Source organism: Cupressus sempervirens, chromosome 6 (assembly GCF_028749045.1).
Source record: "Cupressus sempervirens isolate cs-2001-9-10 chromosome 6, ASM2874904v1, whole genome shotgun sequence".
Lineage (NCBI taxonomy): Eukaryota > Viridiplantae > Streptophyta > Pinopsida > Cupressales > Cupressaceae > Cupressus > Cupressus sempervirens.
The window spans coordinates 535,149,616-535,176,086 of record NC_143123.1 but is presented as its reverse complement, the minus strand read 5'-3'; the positions used below and the strand labels follow the sequence as shown (position 1 = coordinate 535,176,086).

The following is a 26,471-nucleotide window of genomic DNA, read 5'->3' as shown; positions in this document are numbered from 1 at the left end:
GATGTTGGAAAAGGAGAAGAGGTGATAGCGGAAAGGGGGGATGAGGTAAAGGGGGGACTAGTTAGGGATATCGTAGAGAGTGGGGGAATGAGAATCTAGGGAGCTATGGTCCAGAGTGGAGGGCGAAGGGGGCTAACAAGGAAACATGGTGCGCCAACAGAGCTTCAAGGACTGATAGAGAGGCACAAAGGGATCTACACTGCAGTAAGGTGAACTTCCACTTCTTGTGGCGAAGAAAGCGGCAATAGGCGAGCCTCAACTGAGTGGAAAAGGGAGAAGGGGGGTGGACGAAGCATGCGGTGGAAGGACTTGAAGTCCTCATCAAACCATTGGTTCATGGGGCAAGATCTACGTTTTGGGCTACAGTTAAGGGAGGAAGTGTAGTGGGGAATGAAGAGGAGGGTGGAATCCCGCAATGCAATTAATAAATTAATAAATTAGTTTATAATGGCACTTTATTATATTTTAATGTTGTATGTGGGAAGCTTCCTTAGTGAAGTTCATTTGGAGAACTTTGTATCATTTGGAGATTATAAATATGAGCTCATTTGATGAGTAAAGCATCTGATTATTTGTTTATCTCTTTTCTTGTTATCTTTGTGACAATTCTAAGTCTATGGTTTTGCGCCCTTGCTGAAGTATAAGTGTTTGTTCTGAAGTGTTCTCCATTCTTGGAGTATAGTGGAGATTGGAGTTGTGTATTCTGTGAATTTGTTAGCAGTTTCTCCTACTATATTTGCTGCGTCTAAGGAGATTTGTTATTGGAGGACTTGTTGCATTATTACATCAAACTTCATGGCTGCAAATTGAGGGTTCGAACTGAGTTCTAGAGACTGCCATTGTGCCATTTGTGGCAGCTTGTGGACTTTGAACACACCTGCAACCTTTCACAAGTTTCAGACGTCATCTTTAGAGGCTGGGTGCTATTTCTATAGGGATTGTGATTCAATATTCAAGCCTGTGTTGTATGTCAATTCACCTGCAAACACAAACAGCAGTCCTATGTGAGTAATTGGAGGAAGGCGTCTGCAAATTTGGGACTGCAAGATATATTGGAGCTTGTGAAATTAAATAGGGAGACTGGCGACTTGTGTCAAGGACCTACGCTTTGGTAGTGGGGTCAGCGTATTGCCTTGCCAAGGCTTCAGCATTAAAGCAAATACACACTGGCAGCAATTTTGATTACTGGTCAATTGAGAGGAGGCTCAATTTCCAACTATAATCCAGGTTCATTATTATTGAATGTAATTTCCAGATTTACATTTTGCAAGTAAAATCAGAGTCCATGATTGATGATTGTAATAGCATTGGTATAATCAAATCTATTGACCAGTTAGCGTTAGTTTCAGCATCCAACCTTGAATGTAATTGATTTTATAAAATCATATTTACCAAAACTTAATAAGCAAATTCATTTCAAACATCACATACAATTAAACAGAGTTGTGCACCAAGTGTTTGACAATCTATCAAACTTCTGAATTTTGTTTTTTTTTTTTAAATTGGAATTGTTGAAGCAATAACTAGGAAGCGTTATTAAAATGGTATCAAAGCGGTTTCCTGTCATCCTGTGGGGTAAGAAAATATTATTTAATTTCAGATCTGATGTTGTTTTGGGAGTGACCAGCACTCTAGATTTTTCCAGCTATGGACAAATACAAGAGGCCTAGTAGTTTTGGCGGCTGGCGGAGTAGTAAGGAAGATAGTAGGAAACTAAATTCCTTGAGAGAGAGAGTATAGATAAACTTAAGCTTCATTAGCAAAGGATGGCGGAGAGCTTGTCGAATCCAAAGATGGTTGAGAGAGTAGAAAGGTATACGATTTCTGCCTTTAGAAGGTCGGCAAGAAGGAGGCTTGAGTTTTCCCCCACAGGTGTCCATGATGCAGATGTACCTATATTTAGTATGGCACCTGCTACTCCTATCCACGGTGTTGATGATGGACTTATTTCACAGGGACATGTGTTTTGTGTTAGTGATAGTGAAGGATAGCGGCACTGAGCTTCAGCATGTTGAGGCTCCTAGAGTTGTTGCATTTGGTGCAAAGACAATTGATGCAATTTTTACTATAGATACTTCAAGCTCTCTCGAAGAGGGGATTATTATGTGAGATGTGTATGTGAGCTATCATAGAGTTGCTCCAGTGTAGGAGGTAGTTGCTTCCTCAGGTGGGACTAATGCATGTATGGAGTCACCCAGCTGTGATGTTGGTGATTTGGGTGATACAGCGGAGTCAGTAGGTGTGGGTTCATGCTCTAGCATTACTGATTCACAGGTTGACATTGAGACTTGTGTGCAAAGTCAGGTGTTAGCAGTTGAGGCTTTATTAGCAAATGTGGATGCAAATAGTACGGACACATCTGATGATACATTTGATGATGTTATGAGTTGCACCGAGTATTGTATCCCTTTCCAGGTATTAGCTGACAACTCCGAGGAGGTTTTGGATGGGTCCCAGGATCAATGTTTACATGATCTATTTTTTGAGGTGGAAGTTGAGACATACAGGGATATTGATAGTGTGAAGGCTTCCATTTCTTCATATTAGGAGATGATTGAGGTACGTAGTAGTTGTATCTCGGATGCAGAGTTGTACGAAGTCGATAGCACACATGCACCGAGTGATCTTGTGGTGGGTAGTTCTAATTCGGTTTCCTATCACAGTGTAATTAGTGAGACAGAGAGCTTGCATAGGAGGCAGGGGTTATAGAAACATCATTTGACCAGTCAGTTGAAGGTGAGTGAAAGTGACATCTCTTCAACTTTTGAGCATTATAATGTGATCTGTCAAATGTTGGCTACATCTGGTTGGGGTGCTCCTATGTCTAATGAGCACGGTGATGGTACTCTTTCTCTAGCAGAGGTTCATAAGCTTCGAGAGGTTGTCAAGATCTTGAAGCATGACTATTCACAACTAGTTGCTGACAAGGATTACCTTCTGGAGTGGGGTAGCACCTGTTATGAGACATTGTTAGAGAAAGGGAAGGTGGTTGAGCTCACCCAAGAGCTTGAAGAAGTTGTGGACTCTCTTTAGTGTACTCAGTTGGCTCTTCAGGAGTCACAGTCATGATTGGATGAGGTGACCATGGAGTTGGAGCATGTTCGGACCACACCAACCCCAAACCCTATTCAGTTGCATACTGTGGTTGGTGGTGAGTTTGCTTCCACAGTTGGGGATGAGGGACATAATGATGTGGCCGACACATATGTCCAAGATATGGGTGTAGTAGGTATGGATGAGGTAAGAGTATCAGTGGAGTCGAACTCTCATGATGATTTGCTTCCTTTTGCTAGAAGCGAATCTATTTCTTCATCTCATACAGCTGATAGCACTGGATAGTTGGCGGTGCCACATTTTCAGAAGGATCAATTGTGGGTTGCAGGGCAACAGGTTGATGCTTCCACATATAATTTCTACTGCACAGAGTCTTTCATGGAGTATCTTTTGGAGAGTTTGGATGTGCAAGAGGATTCATACAGAGTGTCTAAGGGTACTCTCATCTGAGGCTCGCATGCTATTCAAAGGTTGGTGGGAAAGATTGTAGAGACTCTATCTACAATGCTTCCCCACAGGGATTTCGAGGTTGGGTTTGCTAAGAGGATTGCCCAGGATCCTGCCCGACCAGTAGTTTAGAGTCAAAGATTAGAGTCATCACCTGATTCCCAGTTTGATATTGATGAGCCCTTGACAGAGATTGGGAGCTTTTATCAGCATTACACTGTGAGAAGCGCCCATCACTTTTCTTTTGACCCACGGGTAAAGGATTTGGTTTCACGTCGATGTGAGTTGGCTCCAATTTCATACCATCTAGTATGGGATGGGTTAGCACCATCTTTTGCAGGTGGGACTGACAGCTGCAAGTTTGACCCCTTCCAGTATCTACAAACCTAGGACAGTTTGGCAAAGGTTGGAATTGGTGGTAGTGTTTCAAGTACCTATGGTTGTTACCATCTCCACAGTGCAATTGGGTGTGAATATCAATTTGATGGGGACTCAGGTGTTGACAGAGTTGGTATTTCAGTTGGCTTGAATTCCGATGGGTTGTTGCCTCCATCAACACCTCAGGTCAGTTTTTAAATAATTCTGATGTTGATATTCGTCATTTGGGTGTTGGTGCTACAGGAGTTGCTTGTATACAACAGGGATAGTACGTAGTTCTACCTTTGGGATCAAGGTGGATTGTGATGTTCATTTTGCTCCAAGATTGCTTGGGGACAAGCAATATTAGGGAGGGAGGACTATAATGTCCCCATTTTTAGCAGGTTCTTGCAGTTAGCCAGGTCAAGTCACCATCACGACCCTCGTGAGCTGACAGTGGGATTTGTGGGTCTCAGTTGTGTGGTTATAGGCTTTCCAACAACCTATGGTGTGTTTGACTCCGTTTGAGGGACTTACTATTTATAGTAAGTCAATCTATTCGTTTCGATGAGCTCAATTGAGTCAAAGGAGTTGGGGAATGCTCTAGGTTTTTATTTTGGGCTTTCGGTTTGAGCTCTAAGAATCTTAGAGGGAGCGTCTAGCGTCTATTTATAGTAAGCCACCTAATCAAGTTCCTTCATCATCTCTCATCATCAGTATCACTTTGGTGTTGTCAGATTTTGATTTTGATGCTTCTTCAATTGTTTTTGCAAGACAGGTGAATTATTATTATTATTCATCTAAATACACTGAGGTCACTATTTGTGTTGGTGTTTTTTGTTGGTCGCCTTAGTATCATAGCTCGTTGGAACTGGAACGAAAAATTTTAAATCATGGGAACAAGAAATAGTGGCCTCACGTGTCAGAATTTGAAGTTATGGTGGAAAAGGTCATTTTTGAAGCCAAAAGCAATTAATAAATTAGTTTATAATGGCACTTTATTATATTTTAATGTTGTATGTGGGAAGCTTCCTAAGTGAAGTTCATTTGGGAAACTTTGTGTCATTTGGAGATTATATATATGAGCTCATTTGATGAGTAAAGTATCCGATTATATGTTTATCTCTTTTCTTGTCTTTGTGACAATTTTGAGTCTATGGGTTTGCGCCCTTGCTGAAGTATAAGGGTTTGTTCTGAGGTGTTCTCCATTGCTGGAGTATAGTGGAGATTGGAATTGTGTATTTTGGGAATTTGTTGGCGGTTTCTCCTACTGTATTTTCTGTGTCTAAGGAGATTTGTTATTGGAGGACTTGTTGCATTTATTACATCAAACCTCACGGCTGCAAATTGAGAGTTTGGACTGAATTCTAGAGACTGCCATTGTGCCATTTGTGGCAGCTTGTGTACTTTAAACACGTGTGCAACCTTTCACAAATTTCAGACGCCATCTTTGGAGGCTGAGTGCTATTTCTATAGGGACTGTGATTCAATATTCAGGCCTGCGTTTTATTTCAATTCACCTGCAAACACAAACAGCACACCCACGTGAGCAATTGGAGGAAGGCATCTGCAAATTTGGGATTGCAAGATATATTGGAGCTTGTGAAATTAAATAGGAAGACTGGCGGCTTGTGTCAAGGACCTGCGTTTTGGTATGGGGGTCAGCATATTGACTTGCCAAGGCTTCAGCGTTAAAGCAAATACACACTGACAGCAATTTTGATAACTGGTCAATTGGATGGAGGTTCAATTTCCAACTATAATCCAGGTTCATTATTATTGAATGGAATTTCCAGATTTACATTTTGCAAGTAAAATCAGAGTCCGTGATTGATGATTGTAATAGCATTGGTATAATTCAATCTATTGACTAGTTAGCATTAGTTTCAGCGTCCACCCTTGAATGTAATTGATTTTATAAAATCATATTTACCAAAACTTAATAAGCAAATTCATTTCAAACATCACATACAATTAAACAGAGTTGTGCACCAAGTGTTTGACAAAATGTCAAACTTCTGAAATTTGTTTTTCTAAATTGGAATTATTGAAGCTATAACCAGGAAGGGTTATTACAGCCACAGTGGGGCCTACAGGTGAAGAACTCGGAGCCAAGGAAACTAGAGAGCACATTTAGGATCACCAAGTCCGAAGACTCGCATAGCTGTAGCAGAAGGCGGCCATACCGAGTGAGGGGTCCCTGACTATCCTCGGAGGATCGATGTAACCCCATTGAACCTGGATCAGAAGCAATCGTACACATGGGGTCGGATCTACAGTCTTGGAGGGGGGGCTGAAGGTCTCTAGTCTATGCATTAAAAGCTCCCAAAATGATGATATCGCCCATGTCAAAGAATCTGATAACATGCTTGAGAAGGTCCTCATAGGGGTCCCCATACTCCGTGCTGTGAACTACATAGTAGGAAGATGTTGGGGAAAAATAGCAAACAACAATGTAGATATCTCTATAAAGTGAGGTCACCTGATCAATATGAATCCACATGAATCTAGCATAGTTGTCGGAGTGAACCAAAGAAACAATGCTGAGAAGATGATCTTTGACAAGACAGGTGACCCCACCAGAACCTCTAACACCACCCTAACACCTGACCTCATCTCTGAAGGAAGATAGCCACCGGAAGTTGATAACCCTGGGAAGAAGACACATGGGGCTCTCCTGTGTTTTTGTAACAAAAAGGAGGTCGGCTGAACCAAGAGCATCACTAAGTACGCCAGGCAAGGACCATAGGGTACCGTTTCCATTCTAACAGTTGAGGCACAGAGAGCCAGCAAGAACCTCACCTGTGTCCAACTGTCTTTGTGCACGTTATTTGGCCTTAGCGATCGACCTCGACTCCCATCCAATAGGGAAAATGTCATGAACCACCGCCTTAAGGTATCTGAGCACTACGTATTTACCCTCCTGTCGTGCTACCATAGCAAGGGCACGGGCTTGCTTAAGTTCTGCTACCTGGGATAGAGTAAGATCCTCGTCAAGATAGATCTTGGTTAGAAGGAGGAAGAGCTTCCTCTTTGCATGAAGAAGCCGAAGCGGTCAGCAAGTGAAAGTCGTGTCCTATCCAAGCACTGTCTAGCATGATGTCGATGATAACAAGCTGATCTTTGAGAAAGGAATAACCTGCCTGAAGAGGTTCAGAGGAGGGCAGAGGGAGTTCACGCACTCTCAAGTTTAGTTCACGTGCCCGCCTGACTCTTTCATCAGCTAACTTAGTTTGGAGCAGCTTCTCCAATTTGGAGAGAGAAGTGGAATTGGGGTTGCTGCAAATGAAAGACCACAATTTCAGTTGTTTTGTTTGAGTCTGTAAAGAGCATTATTTTTATCAAGTGCAAATTGTTTCTCCTTCAGAGTAAGGATATCAAACACAAGAAGACTACTATTGTTCACTTGGATTTTGAGTTCAGCGATATCCAAAATGACTGTGCTAAGTTTATCCAGTAAGTCTAATTCTTGTTGCGTTCGACAATCCAGTTGTTTCTTCAGAATAGTCACCATGGCAGAGAGGAAAGACACGGTCTCCCGCAAGTTCATATTATCGCTTTCCAACTTAGTAATCCAATCCATCATCCTCTCGTAGGTAACAAGAGTAGATGGCATTGACAAAATAGGTTCAGAGTTGGCTCCACCGTCAAGGAGTCAAGCCCTCATCCAAGCAAAATAATTGCAAAGGTTGGACAGGTTTGGCCACAGGTAAACCAAAGTCTACAAAGGAAAACAGGAGCCAAAGACTTGCGGATCAACAGAGAGAGCAAGCAGAGAGCAACCTCAGGCCTGGAGACACCCGTCAACAAGTCATTCGGAGAAAGAGAAAGAACGGGGGAAATGGAAATGGCCCAACACAGGAAGACAAAATGGAAGTCAAGCACGTGGAGAAACAGGGACCAAAAGGGAGTGATGACACGCAGGGTCAGAGGAAGCCACCAACAAAGAAAGGAGCAGAAGGTCAAACATGGAGAGGGAGAAGGACCGACATAGGGAGAGATGACATAGCGGGAGGTGCAGAAGGAAAGATGCGCGAGGGAGACAACATGGAAGGGAGGACGCAGCGAGCACAGACGAAGACGAGCAAGAGAGAAAGCTACCAGCAAAGAGAGGAGGTTGAATGTGGAGAGGGTGAAGGGTTGACACAGGGAGAGATGACACAGGGGAGGTGCAGAAGGAAAGACGCGCGAGGGAGACAAACGGAAGGGAGGACGTGGCAAGCACAAATGAAGATGAGCAAGAGAGAAAGTGACCAAGGAGAAGCACGCAAGAGCAGATAGACACAAACACCACAAGGCCAGGTTACAATCAGCAACGGGCGCCATTAATGGCACGGTCATGGTGATGAGAGCCTGGGCAAAACGCAAGGAGCACATCGCAGGAGCACATGAACACAATGACACAAGGATTTACATGGAAACCCAATGCCCCATGTGCAAATAAGTTTAATTTTAGTTGAGAAAAGTTGTGATGCCTAAGTTTAAATAAAGACAAGCTACATAAATGACCAATGCTCCAAAAGCAACCCGAACATTGCTCCGTTGCCTGTTAGGCATCAATAGCCCAAAAGAGGTTATTGCCAACAATCCTCATGAAGATTGTTCTATTGCAAATGGGCATGCATAGCCCCAATAGAATTGCTTACATCTTCCCTTTAGTAAATCTTGAATATTTTCTTCTTGCATTTTCAACTTGAATAATCATATTTTCTTTCTTTCTTTTTATTCTTTTCAACTTATAAGCAAGGAAACTAATCAAGGGTGGGAGGATTACAATAGTCGTTGAAACAGGGTTTAGGATTTCTCACTTTGCATAAGCTCCCTTTGATAGAAACAATTGAAATCAAACAAAAGCTAAAATGTCATACTGATAATTGAGGTACTTATAAAAAATGCAATGACTAATGACATTTTGAAACAAGTATATCTCTAGTCAAACAAGGTAGTGAAGAGAGCTCACCGATGGTTCACTTTTCGATTTTGACCTATTTAAAGGAAATGAAATAGAACATAACCAGCAGAGAGAAACATACTTGTGCAATACTCACAAGCCATTCATATAGACCCTCCTGATGATAGGACTTCAAATTCTCCAGTTGTCCAAGTGTTTTCAGATTCCCAAAGCCCTGACAACATTTTAATAATACAACTAAACTGTTTCAAAATAAATTGCAAAAGGGAGAAGGGTTCAAAAAGCTAACTCAGGTTCTAAATCACAAGGACAATGACAATAATGGGCGATGCTTCACATGGGCAAATCCCATAAGCTGATCTCAGCTTAATCAAACTACGCATAATGACGCAGAAAAGGTGCAATCTTAAAAGGAAACAAGAGATGATCAGATTGTAAACATACATTCAAGTATAGAATACTAATGCAACTCAAAATTTTATTCACAATAGAACTACTGTTGCAATTGGATTCATTATCAAGATACAAATGGTATCCATCACGTATCTTCACATTTCATCATTTAATAAATTAAATCACTAAACTAAAACTAACATTGAAGAAAAGAAACCATCCATACATCAAAAGAACAGAAAAAGGACAACATAAATTTAATGCTTCACTTGCATTTACTTCATATGCAGTTTACAACAATCTTTGTCAATCAATCCCTACTAATATTTTTGCACTTGAACAACTACTGGCTACCAAGTACTCATTGCTAACTAACTTTACAAAGGAGAAAAGCACTGCCTTTTACTGAGAAGGCTTACAAGATCAATGATGGAAATTAACTTAACACCAAGGGCTCAGATTTGTCTTCTACAAACATCAGGACATTTAAATATTATATCTCCCCATACTCCCACTAAAAGAGAAAAATAGTTGTACCGTACTACAGGACAACAAATGACACACTCCCCAAGGTATCAAGAGAAACTAAGTCGAAAGAGTAGGTACGGGAAAACATATATTTTACTTTTCAATATCATATCTGATTCGATTTTGAAAACTTCCCAGTCCTTTTGCAATAAAGCAGATTTTGAATATTTCTCCTAAAAATATTTCATTCTTCCATGTGACTCTTCAAGTGTATCCTTTGTTTCCATGTGTTCCTTGAGCTTGCTCCATGGCTACATTCATTGTGAGGAGAAATTTCGAAATGCTCTTATAGCCATACCTCATTCTAGTGATATTGCAGCTTTCAATTATATTGAGACATTCTGACAAACCAACTACCTTAAATACCTTCGAAGGCATCTCAGTATGCTCATGTTCACAAATATATGACCATTATTTATCAAGATTCAAAACAGTTAAAGCATTATTGGCACAATCAAGAACATCAAAATTCAATTTCATCATAATCAACAACATTATAATAATTCATTTCAGATTGTCAAAATCAAAGAATCATGGTAATAAAAAGGATAGGAAGATTAACACCGTTTTGGACCCTTAGACAAGATATACCTAACAATAATGAAATTTTGTGTTAAATAAGATAGAAGAAATGGGTTGACATTTCACTATATTTCGATCAGCAATTTTCCATTCATCATGAATTGAGAATTTGGAGAAGTAGGGAATTGGATCTATGGTCTTGTAAGGTAATGCCAAACTTTTCATCATGTTTTGGATCGGCAATTTGATCTCCACATGGAATGGCATTTCATCTTGAAGAGGAATGCATTTTATGTCTTGGAATGAATGAGTTTAGGAGAGGATTGAGGATTTATATATGATTTGGATTTTAAAATTTATACCAAGGTGGAATGGTGGATATGAGAGCAGGTTCAGGATTTTAAGATCGCTTGGATCCTCAATTTCATGACACTGTCCCTGCCATGGTCTCACTGCAATATTGGGCCATTGTGACAGCTTTTAGGGGTGTTCTTGGATTGGCAGGCTTTGCATCATGTCTGGGATTTGTACCCCATTGGATTTTTCCAATCCAAGCTACTATCCTGCCAACTTGATATGGTTGAACTTCCTCCTTGCTTAAACTTTCTTTCCTTATGTTTCTAGCAGCTATGGACAACATTGTTGGACTTTGAGTAAAAATACTATCCGAAGGATAGTGAAATCCCTGCCATATTGAAATCTCCACTATTTCTTTCTTCAACTCTCCTTGTTCAGACTCCAAAGGAGAGGTTGAGAGAGACTCCTTCTGGATTGGATGGCTTGGAATTGTCTGGCGGAGATTAAAATTTCTGCCATCCGCATAATGTCATCATTCCTTTCTTTGCTGTTATTTCTTCTGCTAAAACTTGACTGAAGGTTAAAAAAAAATATGGATCCAAGGGGCAGAGAAATCCCTACCAAGGCTAGATCTCCACCATTTCTTGTCCTTGTTCATTCTTTTTGAGTTTGAATGGTGCTTCTTTGTGTGCCCAAAAGGATTATGGAATCCCCACCCCTAGTGCAATGTTGACATCCTTTTCCTTAATATTCCTTGATAGGGAAAAGTGTTTGGGTGAAAAATCATCGTAATGAAGGAATTCATGACTATTCCAAATGTCCATATTTCTTCCTTAGTCGCATTTTCTCTTTCAATCCGCTTGGTTGTTTCATAACTTAGTTGATTGAAATGACCATTTAAAACAGTGGTCATGGCACCTTTATCCATTCAATACTTGTATTTCCTAATTTCCAAATTCCCTCTTGAACTTTTATTCTCAATGCAAAGTTTCGGAAACCTTTGCCCAAATCCTTGAAGCTGTACATCCTCTATCATTTCAACGTTTTCAAAAGAAGACTGGAATATCCCAATCATGCTCTATCTACATTATTCCATTCTAGCCTAATCTCTAAAGTGCAAGATACAATCCAATTTTCCTAAATGGAGAGGTAAAATGCATAAACCTGACAAAAACACATCAATGGAGAGACATGACAAACCACAAACCTAAACTAAGGTTGCAAAAAGTAATAAAGGGAGTGACCTTCTATGAAAGGGCATGGGTGCAAGGCACAACACAGTCCAGTCATGATAGAATTTTCGTAAGGGCCAGAAACCTTGATCCAAACAAATAAACAATACAACAATAATTTTCAATGTTTCCTCTTGCTTTCTAACTGCTTCTAGCACTTGTAACTTTAGCATAATATGAAGTATTTTTGATGGCAGCCTTAACAATTTCATGTCCTCTAATAAATTTCCACAGTTGATGTTATCATTCCCTCCTCCACTTTAGCTGACCTTTGCCTCAATAGATGTAGTTTCGAACACAAAATATTAACTGTCCATCTTTGATAACAGCTTTGTATGTCTTACTACCATTATTATTTCCATTCTTAATGTTATGTTCAATATCAAGAATCCTGTCATTATTACCATTTCTGTCCAGACTTTCTGGATTTTCATCTTCCATATAACTTTCTCACAACTTAGCATGCCGGATTGATTTGTTCTAGATTGCCTGGAAGGAATAAGCATATTGGTCTCTTCAAGAAGAACCCGCACACCATATATCACAGTCAGTGGTGGTAGGGAAGGGGACTACTGCTGCCCAACGAACAAATCAACAATTAATGGAGGACATTTGCTTAAGTCCCCAACAAACAACTAAAGAGAAATTTCAAGTTTAAATAGAACAAAAAGAACCAATTCAAAAATAACTAACTTACAGAACAGTAAACAACAAACACCTATAGCAATGACTCTTACCAAAAAAAACTAAAATTCACAAATGGCAAAGTGGAAAGAACCAATGCATAACCAAGATAATGAAAAGTGCTAATCAAAGTAAAATCCATCAAAAGGTGCAGCTCCAATAGAAAAAGAATGGAGTACGACTGTTCAGCATCCTCACTAATCTCCAGAGCAGCACACTTCCCCCTATTACCAAAATCTCTTACTCGTGAATTTTAAAAAGCTAACAATAAATATAATATCCTCAATTTAGGGCAGCTAACACTAAATATAAGTATCCATCTGTGGCAACTTAAGTCATGAAATATAGTATAGGTTTTTGCCAATTTCAAGACTAATTGTTGTTATGGCAGCTGGACAAGAATGGCAATTGAATGATCAAAAAATTAACAATGCAATAGAGATTTTACACCTCATTCATTCAGATGCATTTGAACCATCATAGAAATAATCAACAATCATCAGTGCAAAGTATTTTTTGTCATCGTTGCAAAGAACTTCATGTTGTCAGTTGATGATTTTTACTAGCAAATGTGGGCATACTTTCTGAAGAAAGGGTTTGATCACTTTGGAACCAGTGGCAAGATAAAGCATTGTGATTGATAATTTTCAAATAAGAATCTAGAAACAAAGAAAAAGTGAAACAAAAGCACCCATCATGCTAAGCTTTCCAAACCTGTTAGTTGTGAATAAAGGTGACCGAACATATCTGAAACATGTTGTTTGATTGCAGTCTCTGCAGCCTGGTAACATCATCAGCATATGAAATTAATACAAAGAGCCCAAAAATGCAACCAAGAAAATCATTGTACATTTCAAAACCTGATTATAATACACTTGACTAAAACAAATACTCAATTGGCAATCTTGAGAATAAAATAAAAAATAAAAAAGCATGACATCAGCATCAAGATACTCAAATTTGCAGTTCTCCACACTGCATACCTTATTATTAATATGTTCTAAGGCAAGACTATGATATAGCCAAGTCCATAAAAAACTTATACACAATGCATTACGAAATCCTATCAAAACAATTAAGCCACCTTAATAGCATAATCAGGAAGGCATGCCTCAGGTAAGACTTCATCCATCCTCCTGACATCTGATGAAATAACTCCTGAGATCACAAAGATATATGTTTCAGAACAAGATTAAAAAAGGAAACTTGAACTGCAGCAGTCCAAAAATTCTATGCTTACGAGTTTCATAATGATGATATCAATGACTTTTAACATCATTTAGACCAAGCTAACCTGTCACTCTGATCAAAGAGTACTAATCTTTATACGTTCTAATTTGAGATTATGTCAATATATGTTGTATATCATTGCAGTCATTGATACTGCCATCATGATGTTTAAAAGTGAACACCAACCGAGGCCTCCAGCTCACAAAGAGTGATAATTTATTAAGTTCATCCATGAGCATATCATTGCAGATGCAATATCTCATTCTTTCCAAATCTTCATGAGCATTGATTATGAAGTACCCATGCTCTCTTGCTCAGAAAAAGTTTATGTTAACAAACTTCTTATGACTACTTTGAATCTAATTAGAAATAGAAATGGGAACAGTGTTGAAAAGAAAATGTTTAAAGAAGGAAGGTCTGTTCACTGCATGTAAATAATCCAAATGCTTGAACATCAATGCCTCAATTTTGGAAGCAACCATTAAGACACATGAGCAAAGATTATATTTTAAAGGCAACCAATAAATATGTGCTTCAATTACATCCTTGTAATGGATTAGGTGAAGTGTGGAATGTTCAAAAATTTTCATTCTAAATTAAATGCATGCATGCTTCAAGTACTTCCTTGTCATGCATTTAGGTCTAGTGTGGAATGTTCTACATTTCTCATAGAAAAGAAAATTAAATATATGTGCTTTAATTACTTCCTTGTAATGGATTTAGGTGTAGAATGGAATGTTCTACATTTCTCATGGTAAAAGAGAATTAACGTTAGAAACATTATAGCTGGTATCATCTTATGTTTATTTTCAGAAGCATATGACATATTTTACACTATGCTTTTATTGAAGACACCTTTCTTGTGCCTCTCCAATGCAATGAATAGATTAAATGGGACGTGAAGAACAAATAGCCAAGCATTGTATAATACGAGGATAAATGACAGCTCCAAATCATATACTAAAGTTCACTTAGGCCTTCTCGTAACTTCTAACGGTGCAAAACCATGGTGACCTAATATATGTGCACCATGTTGATGTGAGTTTTACACCACTACAACATGCAGAATCAAATACTTAGTATTTAAGGATGAAACACCACATCTCCAACTCTCTTTTGAAAAAAAGATACTCAGATGCTAAACAGTGTATATGATTGTGTGATCAAATGAGACATCCCCAAGGTTCCTTCTACTTGTGGACTCCCACTCAGTTGTAATGATGTGATATACTGGTATTAAAAAGGGACTTACATTGTTCTTTCAATGGAAATCAACTACTAACAACCAAACAAACTACAAAGTGAAAGGGTTTAGAAATCTAACTATTGAGCGGATATTTTGCAACTGACAGTTTATGCAAATTCAGTCACAAAATAGGTTGACCAGCCACAACATGTGAGACAGAGTCTCTCCTACCTTAAAAAGAAAGTTCCCCCTTCTCACCGTTCCTTGGATCAACTCAAGGTACGCAAGAAGTTAAGAGATATTTATAGGGGTGTTACCGATATTTCTTTGCTCTTGTTTTAGGAATAAAATCCACTTACTAGCGGGGCGGGTAATGCGCAAGCTTGATATGTAATGTCCCCATTTTTGCCGGCATCAGAGATTAGGAGATTAGCCTATTATTGTGATCCTCATAGGCTAATTATTGTGGATAGAGGGTCTTCTGAGGCAGTGATTTGGCTTGGGAGTGTCTTGTCTTCCCCACAATTCAGTAAGTTATAGGCCGATTTTCGTTTGGCTCAAATCGGACTTTGTTTGGGTTTAGTTTTGTGTACTTACTATTTTTGGTATGTCACATGTTGATTAAGATGAACCCTTTCTATTTTTGAAAAGTTCATCTGGTACATGGAGAAATAATAGGTACAACTCCTATTTCAGACAGCATATTTACATGGTGACTATTTTGGGAGTAATTAAATTTTTAGTGGCCAAATTATTATTAAATCGTTAAATGGCTTATTATAAATTTATAATTTAACTTTATAATTTCACTAAGTCGAGGGTTGGGTCTATTGATGTTTTGTAGCTTTACTCGGATAAATCACATCAAGATATATATATATATATTAGGAGACATTACATATACTTATTACTCTCTTATAAATATAAGGAGAGGATGCAATTGGAATACACATACCAATATGGCAGTGCTTAGTACATTTGCAGCTGATCCATGAAAATCAACATGATATCAAAGCCAACTGCAAATGGAGAAAAGAAGATCAGAAATGGCAGAAATTCTAATTTTCTGGTGTAGTCAGTTCGTATCTTTCCTTATTCTAATTCCAATGCTAGACATGCGGCTATAATTCAATTGGGCCTTGATAACGAGTCTAGAAGCATAATATGAAAATCCTTCATGCCACCATAACAAATGGAAGTTATACTGCGAGTTCCAAGGTTAGGACAGGCCAAATGGATAAAGCATCAGATAATAAATAGATTGGAAATATTAAACCGAATCACAATCTAACATACCATGTGGAGAATGAAATCACCACTGTCAAGTCCGATAAATTCAATGAGCCCGAAGAGGAAGAATTAAGACTCTTCATATATGCCAATCCTATATGATTGGCCACCTAAATTTGTCGTACCTGTTTAGGGAAGAGTTTATAATTTTCCAAGTATGATTTACTAATTCAATTACACGAAAGGCTTATCTCTTTTGGGATCGTAGGACCATGCCCAGATATGACTTGGTGCATTCAAGACTCTAACCAATGATTCCAATCTCTATTGAAACAAGATTTCTCACATGTTTAAGCACAACGTATGCAGTTGAACCCACCCTCCATGTGACCTTCACCCTTTTACCGAAGGAATGTGAAGATGTAAAGGTGGGTAGTTGAAATATGGTGGCAGCATGTTCACTAGCCTCTGTCTAGAGCTTTCTTTTCAAATGGCTATCTCCAATTCCACAGCTGAACATGAATGAGAAGGCACAAGCACTTATGTGGTTCCTTCAATTTAATGTTCCAAATTCAACTACACTTCTATTTTTATTGCAATGCTTGGAGAAAGGGATAGATCACACTTAACTCAAAGAAAATCAATGCTCGAAAATGACACGACAGGATATGGAGATACGAAGAAATGCAAGTCAACATTGACGACCCGATACACATGAAAAGAAACACAGTCGCCCAAATATGTAACGCAAGAAAGAGAAAGTAAAAGTAGCATCAAATAAGTCAATACAAGAAATGGGGCATTGAATGACTAATACAAAACACGTAGAACCATGGAGTGAATCGTCATGTGACAAAGATAAACTAATAGCCCATCTCCAATAAAAAGGGTTAATAAAAAATTGGTTAATATAATGAGGGCAGTTAATAAAACATGACGAGGAGATTACAATAGCATCATCAAAAATGGAAGAGTAAAGTTGGTAAGCGGAAACATTGAGCGAGCTTACACTCGACATATATCATGAGGAAATGATATAGATTTTATGAGTTAAAAAGTCTTTATTCGTGTCCAATTCCAATACGGGTGTTAACTAGCTGGAGACTTGACTCCATATTGTTTGATGCAAATAATATATTAATCACGAGCCCTTCTGTTACTGACAAAATGGTCATTCATATTGGACAAAACAGTGGAGGGAAATAGATCACCGACCCTTGAGATTATAGTAAGTAAAGTTCGATCGTGAAGGAAATAAAGGGACTATTATCAAGGTAAGTATATATTTGTTAAATTATATAATTTATTAGTATTATTGTGAGTTACTAATATTGTTATTGAATAAAATAAAAAATGAAATATAATTATAAATAAACAAGATTTAGTAATGAATAATGAAGTCATCTAGAGGGCATTATCCTTTGACTACATAAGTATTCCCTTTTGGAGTACAATTTTGAGTATTGTATAAAACAAATCTCTCTCATTTATTTTTTTATATGCACTATATATAAGAGCTATTTGCCTTGATCTTTTCAGAGAATGTTTTTGCCAGAAAAAGAGGGAAATTGAGATTCAGAAGAGACTGACATTTCATTAGAGGCAACCTTGAAAGAGAAGGAGCAGGTAGAGGATACAATTCAGTCAACATTCAATGATCTCGATCATAGTGATTCAAAGAGAACAAACCATGTTGAGATGGATTATCCAATGAGCAATAAATTGTAGCAGTCAAGAGGACTATGATTCATGAATATACATCATAATTATGTGATTTTAATGGGCCTACCCCCTATGTACATCATGAAGAAGTGACAACTTCCAAATGATGCCATTCGTACTTATAGAAGTTATTGAAAGGTGATGATCTTACAATAACTTAATTTTCTATTATGATGGTTATCTTACAATGTCTATGCAGATCATGATAGATTATACTTTGCATGGTAGATTTTTATATGGTAAGCATTATGATAATGCATGTGCACATACCTTATAAACATTTTTAAGTACATGTTGAATATTATTGATATTCTAGAGGGCCATTACACAGAGTACTTGGTGAATATCGTGTGTCTTGGTGTTCTAGAACGCCATTACTCACAGAGTATTTGGTGAATATCACGCGTCCTGATATTCTGAGAGGCCATTACTCACAGTATTTGGTGAATATCTTGCATTCCAGAAGGCCATTACTTAAAGAGTATTTGGTGAATATTATTGATATTATGGGAGGCCAATACTCATGATATCAGACGTGATATCAAATTTTTTGAGTACTTGGTGGATATTGAATGTCAATATTCTAGGAGACCAAGACTCGTGATATCAAATGTGATATCAAAATGTTGAATATCTTCTGATCAAAGATATTCCTATATTACATAGAGGTAATATACAGTCATGTATTTATCCTCCCTGGCTAAGAGGGAGTGTTGATGTTTTGTAGCTTCACTCGGATAAATCACATCAATATATATATATATATATATATATATATATATATATATATATATATATATTAGGAGACACTACATATAATTATTACTCTCTTATAAATATAAGGAGAGGATGCGATTGGAATAAACATACCAATATGGCAGTCCTTAGTACATTTGCAGCGGATCCATGAAAATCAACAAGGTCATCATGGGAAGGGGCCATTTATTTAATTATATTACCTAGGCCAAGTATTAAATTTAAATGTTATAACGTTATGTTGTGTTGGAGAAGCATTGGAAGTGAAGTTGCATTTTGGAAACAAAAGCGTTTTGGAGATTATAAATATGAGCTCTTTGTAAGAGAAAAAGCATTTGATAATTTTGCTTGGTTGTCTTTGTGACGTTTTCTGAGTTTGTGCCCTTGCTGAGGTATAAGGGTCTGAAGTTGGAAGCAAGTTTGAATCATTGTTGAGGTATAGTGATTTCATTATTTGGTATAGTCTCCATTTCTGTACATGTTGCGGCTTTGAAGAATATAATTGGATTGAGAGATTGAATTTTGAACATTAATATTTTGCTTTTGATGTTGAGGGTTTGAGTTCTGATAATTAATTCAAGAAGTGTTGCAAATTGTTGCTGTTATATAGCAATTTTTCCATACTTCTCTACTGTCCTAACTGTGCATGAGAATGTTTCATACTGAAAAGTTTCACTAAAATCTGGAGAGTGTTCATTGCAAGCAAATTAATTGCAGTACCCACGACTTGATTAGAGGACTAATATTTTGCAAGATTGGGCTGTTGTCAATCATGAAGGGTTGCAGTGGTGGATTTACTATCACCTACGATCTGTATTTTTTGGGCTTCCTGTTCACTCTACAGGACTGTGGTTATTACAAGAGGACCTTCGGCTGCATATTGTGACTTGCGTTTGGCACCTGGAAAGGGACTGATTGGATTAAGGCCAACATTCACATACTATTTATTTTGGTTATTCAGGAACCTGCAATTTATTGGCTATTAAGCAAGACAAAGCAAAATCTTAATTCTAGGTTTCATGATATTTTGCTCCTATCAATAAAATTGAATTGGCATGATATGGTAAATTTAACTCCATTGTGAAATATTCAATTTCAGCCAAAGATTAGTTCTAAGCATTTGCAAATAAATTTTGAGATTGACTATGATGAGAAGTTTAGTATTTCCTTGTTATGTGGCATAGAAAATAGTTTGCAATTCTATTTGATCATTAAACTATTCAGAAATTTGCCAGATTTTTTAATTATCTGAGTGCTTGCCAAGTGTTTGATTAAATGCCCAAATCTTTGTTTAGTAAAAGGAATTAGTGTATGTTTAAGCTATAACCAGTATAGGGTTATTACACTACACTTCTATCTAACAGTTGGAAACAGTGATACCGATACCAAATACCAACTCAAAGGCTAATTGAAATTGTACCGGCTTAGATCTATGTCTAGTTTTTCTAATCTATAAGGGTAATATCTACCTTTGGGGTGCACAAACTTCCAAAAGTAGATGATTTCTATGCTACAATCCTATAAGTTATTTCAGTTCAAAGACATGAAAGTAAATCAATTCTGACTAAGTGCACGAATTATCAGACAGTAATATAAACTACAGTCAAAGCTTCTAGCCTATATTACCACAACTGCTCCCAATCAAAGCTTTGGCTCAAATTGTTTCTTGTACTCACTATGCTATAGTAAGCATACAGTAATAACCTGAATTAAAGATAATAGAAACAAATCACAGTCACAGCTTCCACTTTGTTTTATCAAAATTGTTCAAAGCTTCGAATCCAACTGCTCTTTTTTATTCACTTCCCTTTCAAATTTGCACTACTCAATCAATGTTATGCTTGCACAAGTTTGGCAGAACTCTTTTGCATATATTAAAAGTTGATTTTTACAATGAGGAGGCACTCATTTATATAGGAAAAGGAGTGAGAGAAAGAAAGAGAAAAAGGTGGGAGAAACTCAATCACCTTGATTCGGTTGAACTAGGAAAGAAGATTTATCAGATTACATGATTGAAGTTTCATGTAATTGGATTACATGCAATTGAATTACACATAATCTATCTTCCACAACTACAAAGCTGAAAATGCTTTTGAAGGAAAAGTTGAAACTATTGAATAATTCCTGTAGATTGTCAGCAAAGGCTTTGTACTTCATGATGCTATTGTGGATAGTCACAGAATCAGGAAAACTTGTATTATGCGTCATTGCATTCTCTTTGATGAATTGTTAGATGTCATTTGAAAACTTGATGTAATCAAGCTTTTCTTCATTCCACAGTTGTGAATTCTTCTTTGTCAAGTTGGCACATTTTGGAGTTTTTGGCACTTTGAAGACCACCTAGATGATGTCTTGATGTAAACTCAGAACAACTTGCCCATCAACATCTTTAATAGATTCTCCTTTTTCTGGAACAAATTGCTTGGTGTATTCCCACACAAACTCAAGTTCTAGGGCAGCCATTGGGAAAGTGGAGACCAAATGAATATGGCTTCTTTTATCTGAAGCATATATTCTTGGAAAGATGTCTCTATTCTTTGAAGAAATACTAACATATGTTGACTTGAAGAGTTTGCTGCAACATGAGAATTCCGAAGAGTTAAAACATCTTTCAATGGGATTGAATCCACGAGGATTTCAAGATTTGGATAATTGATGGCAGATCCATGGAGGACAAGTGTTCTAGGTATGTTTTAGATACTTTTGAACATTTTAAAACACTGGAAATGGTTGGAGCAGCTTGTATTTTGGGCAATAATGACCAAAATCGAGGTTTGGATGATGGATTGCATGTAGGCAAAATGGGCATTTTGTTTTGAATGACTAAGAATGCAAGTTGGAAGAAATTGGTTGCATGTAGGATGAGAGTTTTTTATGTTAAAAATGTGAGTTTTAACCAGAATTTGGGTTTTGGAGATGCAATTACATGTGGTGAAAAACTCATCATTTTACGTTGTGTAAATATTCAATTGGGTTTTAGAAGTCTCATTACATATTTGGGAATGTAGTGTTTTGGTGAAATTGGATGATGGATTGGATATGAATGATGGAAACGTGAAGGATACTTGCATTCTTTGAGGGAAGATCTCCAACTTTTCTTCATAAATAAACCATAAACAAACAAAAACTAGCAACAAAAATATTTACAAAAACAAAGAAAAGAAAAGAAAACATCCCTTGCTTTGACTCAAACCTGATAAATTCCAAAACTTCACACTTGCATGCAAATCCGTTTTTTACTTGGAAAGCCTTTTGCATTTGCAAGAAATAAGTGTTTAAAACTTATATAAACATAGAACAAAAATGTATGGCTGCATTCAAACAAATGGAAGATAAAGTGTAAAAGAGTGCAAGAAACAAGCAATATGATCAAGAAATGCTCTCAAAATCCAAGTCTTACACTTACCCGGAGAGCAAAGAGCAAAACTTTGAGCAAGAAGAAGTTGAAATGGAATTCTTCTCTCCAAAATCAAGTTTTAGAAGTGTCAATGCATGTAAAGGTCAAGTGCTTTGAAAAATTAAAACTCTAACTCCAAATCGTGGTTTGTTGATGCAAATGGTGTTGCAAATGCCCTTCTAAGTGCAGCTTGCATTTCTCCAAACAATTTTTGTGTTTGAAAATGCTTTCCCAAGAGCAAATCAGGTTTTGAGCCTTGCATTACATGTGCATGAGAGAGCAGAAAAATGTTTGCAAATGGCTCTTTCTACCAGTGCCTTAAAGGAAATCGAGCTTTGCAAGATGTTTTACATGTTCTAAAAAAATGCAATGGCAACTAAAATCGTGCTTTGGAGAGCCAAATGCATGGGTTGTTTTTTCTTTGAAGACCAAAATCGGGTTTTGAGAAGACCATTACATGTAATGCAAAAGACATGTAAATGAATCTTTTGTCGTTTGCCTTCGAAATTGGGCTTTACAAGTCCAAACACATGTGCATGCAAGCCAAAATCGAGCTTTGCAAGATGCAATGCATGGGACGTTTTCCCTTCTAAGCCAAAATCGGGTTTTAGGAGACCCATCCCATGCAATAAAAATGCATGCACTTGAAGGCTTATCTTTTTGCATCAAAACGTGGTTTGAAAATGCCTTTTCTATGGGTGTTTTTGCCTTTAGACCCAAATCGGGTTTCTCAAGGTGCTTTACAAGTAATTATTTTTTCTTGAGAGACTAAAATCGAGCTTTGAGAAGCTAGGTGCATATTTAAAAAATGTCATGTTCTCGCATGAAAGTCACTTATAGACAAAAACCCGGTTTCTTGGAGTCCATTGCATGTAATATTTTTGCCTTTGAATCTTCAAAATGTCATTTGGGAAAGCCATAACATGTGTTGGAGAGAGCAGCGATTTGCATTTTCCAGTTTTTAGACCAAAATCGGGGTTTGAAAAGTCCAACGCATATTTAAAATATGCAATGTTAATGCATGAAACCCATGTTTTAAGCCAAAATAGGGTTCTTGGAGTGCATTGCATGTGACTTTTTGCCTTAGAATGGCAAAACGTGGGTTTGAAAAACCTTTTGCATGTAATGCATATGCATTCATTTGGGTGCTTAGACCAAAATCGGGCTTGCTGGGAGTCATTGCAAGTTTTAATGACTTGCATTGACATGCCAATGCAATCCTTTGGCGAATCGTGATTTAGAAGTGTCATTACATGCAATGCAAAGACCAAAATTGGGTTTTAAGGATGCATTACATGTCTCTCATTTTGAAAATAGCATGTAATGGACTTGCATCACTTAAGTTTTCTATTTAGCACATGTCTAATTGATCCACTTAAGTGAATCTCACTTTAGAGGGTTCAATACATATTTACAATAACATATTTTAAATATTATGTGTGAATATGTTCAAAAACTGAAATTTCACTTAAATGCTTTAAGTTAAAACATTAGAGTAAATCTCAAAATCAAATTAGACTATAAAGTGCATAAATTCACTTAAGTGATAAATTAAAAAACAACTCAATATCAAATTATAACATAAAGTGCACTATAATGACTTTAATCACTTAAGTGATAAATTCAAAGTGATTAAGTAACTTAAAAACATAACATAAAGTGATTCTAACTTATATTTTTCAAAAAGTGCAACTCAACATTAAACTATAAGGTCAATATTTTAAATATGTAACTGAAGTTGCAAACCCTACTTTTTAGGCACTTAATCCTTAACATCTTTTGACTAACAACTCCGTTTAAGCCTCAAAATATCTTGAATCAAAGGTATGACTAAAAGCAAGAGATTGGGGGAAACAAAAAGGTAAAATCAATCCAAAAAATACTTCAAAATGCAAAAAAAAATGACTTTGAAGGCCTCAAAAAATAAGTATAAGCTAATAAACAGGAAAAATGAAAAAGAAATAACGAGAACCTTCACTAAAACGTTCCATTATATGAATTGGTGATGATTGTTTGATCAATTTTTCAACAATAAAATAATGAATTACCTGAATGCAAGAAGCAATGAATGCCTTTTTGATTCGACTAGACTTAGTTTAATCATTAGCATCAACAAAGATAGTGTGATCTCATAAGATAGATGTAAGATGCTCAAATTATCACCATTCCACTAACATTATCCATTGATGCATATCAATGTGCAAGCAATAATCAAAGTGACGCTCATAAATATGTCATTCAACTACGCAAGGCAAACTTAGTATCAAAATACAGTTGGTGCTTTGGTCTAAGCAATTTCAACAAAGATGCATCCAAAATATCTTACATTCAACTGAACATTATTTTTAATCAGCGTGAAATGAAATCCTATGCTAGATGAGGAAATGTAGAAACCATGCAATACTCCACACCAACACAATTAATCCACCATAAAGACCAACAATAAATTAGCAATTGCTTTGATAGCATTAGGCAATGATCTATCCAAGTCTCTCCTACTGTCCACTATCTCTCATGAGTTACAAATGAGTGGGCCTTGGCCTTTTATGGTTGTTCAAATATAATGAAGGGCCAAAATCAATTCAAAATCAAGGGCCAAGAGTTATCCAACAATTCCCTAGTCCAACTAATAGCTACAAGTATTAAAATATTTTTCCAATCCAATTAGTGCAAACCACCACATTGTGGGCCAATAAGAAATTGCAATGCTTTTGAGAGCCAATGAGAAAATAGGTTAGGTATGAAGATGAGGTGGAGTTCACATGTACACTTGGCGTGATTTGATTGAATGAGTTTGAACATGTGCAACTACAGCCCTCTGACTGGTGGAAAATGAGTGGTGCTGCCTCAACGTGCATGTCTCATAGACTTGATCAATTCCTTAGTGATGAGAAAATTATCAAGTCTTCAATTGTGATAGCATATTCCCGAATTGCTTGGTCTTGATAAATTTCCTCCTTTCTCTAGGAATCTTCTCATGGCAATTGTTTAAAATCTTAACTTCATGCCCTTAATCTTCTAAACATTTCATAAAACTAGATCATTCTACTTGGTCCAATTGTACTTGGAATCCTAGAGGGAATTCAAGTTTGATAATCTTTTTTTTTCACTAGAAGCTTTGATCATTTTCTTGCATAGATTGTTCTTTGTTATCTATTTTCTTAATCTGATCTTCAACTTGGACTGGAATCTTCACTTTGTCTTTCATTCTCAAACCATCTTGCTTGTCTTGAATCCTTGAACTTGTTCTTCATGTGCTCTCAGTGAAATCTTACCATAGCCTCTCCCTTTCTAAGTCATCCCCTTCTTTCATAGTTAACATGCAAAACAAAGGAGAGAATTATATTTAAGTTTGTAAAACGATGATCATGGAAAAGACTGGATTACAAAATGATTTCAACATAACACCTATATGAAAGAAACCTTACTCACAAATCATCTTAACAATATTCAAACAAATATGCCACTTCAGACTTGATCACTGATTTTTCTGTGGATTCTCTTTGACCACTTCAGATTTGGTGTTGTGTCCTGATTGAACACTTAGGATTTGATTTCCATGGGTAGAGGCTTGGTTACAAATCAAAATGTCCAATCTCGCAAAGAAACACACTGTAGGGGCCAAGTATTCACTACAAAAGTCCATTTACCAGATTACAAACTTTGCGAATTTTTATCACAAACTTTCCCCATCAAAGGTCCGATTTCACATTTTATTATTTTTGGCCTGTCAAATTTGATTGAACTTGGAGAGAAAAACTAGTTTTTAACCTTAACTCTATCCATGCACATTGCTACCAATTGTTTGTCTAATTTTCACACCATCGCCCCATTGCAAATGGGGACCTCCTCTTTTAGCAAGTGTTAGTCATTATTGAGCGGTTTTAGTTGGCAACTTTTTTCAAGTCTCCAAGTCCAGGGTGAGTTTGAGCAATTTTGCCCCTCTGGGAAGCAAATCATGTCTGGGTTTTGTGCAAGCACTTTGGTGCCATTTTGAAGAATTTTCATAGCCTAAGTCTAGGTGGCTAGTCAAATTTTAGTCTGGGTGAGAGGGATTTGTATGTTCAAGAGATAGGACGAAGTTTGTGAGCAAACCATCTAAAGAAATTTCACATCTCTCAGGAAACTCCCTCCTAGAAAAATTTCACTTCTCTTGGGAAGACAATGGTGTGAAAACCTCATAACACAACCCAAGTTAGCCTAAAGGTGAAGCTATTTGTACTTCATAATGGAGGTCATATGAGTTTAGAGTGGGTAGGGATGTATGCCTCAAAACAATATAAATAGAACAATACCTTTTTTACAATCATTACAATAAGGACTAACTTACATCATCTTCCGTGTGAAACAAGGATTGACGAGGTAAAAAGAAGAATGGGAGGAGAAAGTATGTGACTTTTGCACATTTAGAGTAGATCAATTAGGAAAACATTTTATTTTTATAGAACGAAGATACAAAAATCATGTCCCGTAAAAAAATATCTTCCACCTTATTCAAAGAGTCTTGTACCTTATACTTCATCC

The 26,471-nt window shown here is 37.1% G+C and overlaps 1 protein-coding gene across 1 annotated transcript in view; it reads right to left on the bottom strand.

The window, feature by feature from the left end:
- The window catches only part of LOC149553370 (Vps51/Vps67 family (components of vesicular transport) protein), a 188,060-nt gene that overhangs the window by 107,060 nt on the left and 54,529 nt on the right, over positions 1-26,471 (bottom strand). Inside the window, exons 11-12 of the mRNA XM_089788836.1 lie at positions 13,511-13,584; positions 13,141-13,207 (exon numbers count right to left, since the gene is read on the bottom strand). Coding sequence (XP_089644962.1) covers positions 13,141-13,207; positions 13,511-13,584 — 141 coding nt within the window. The remainder of the gene's footprint in view (positions 1-13,140; positions 13,208-13,510; positions 13,585-26,471) is intronic.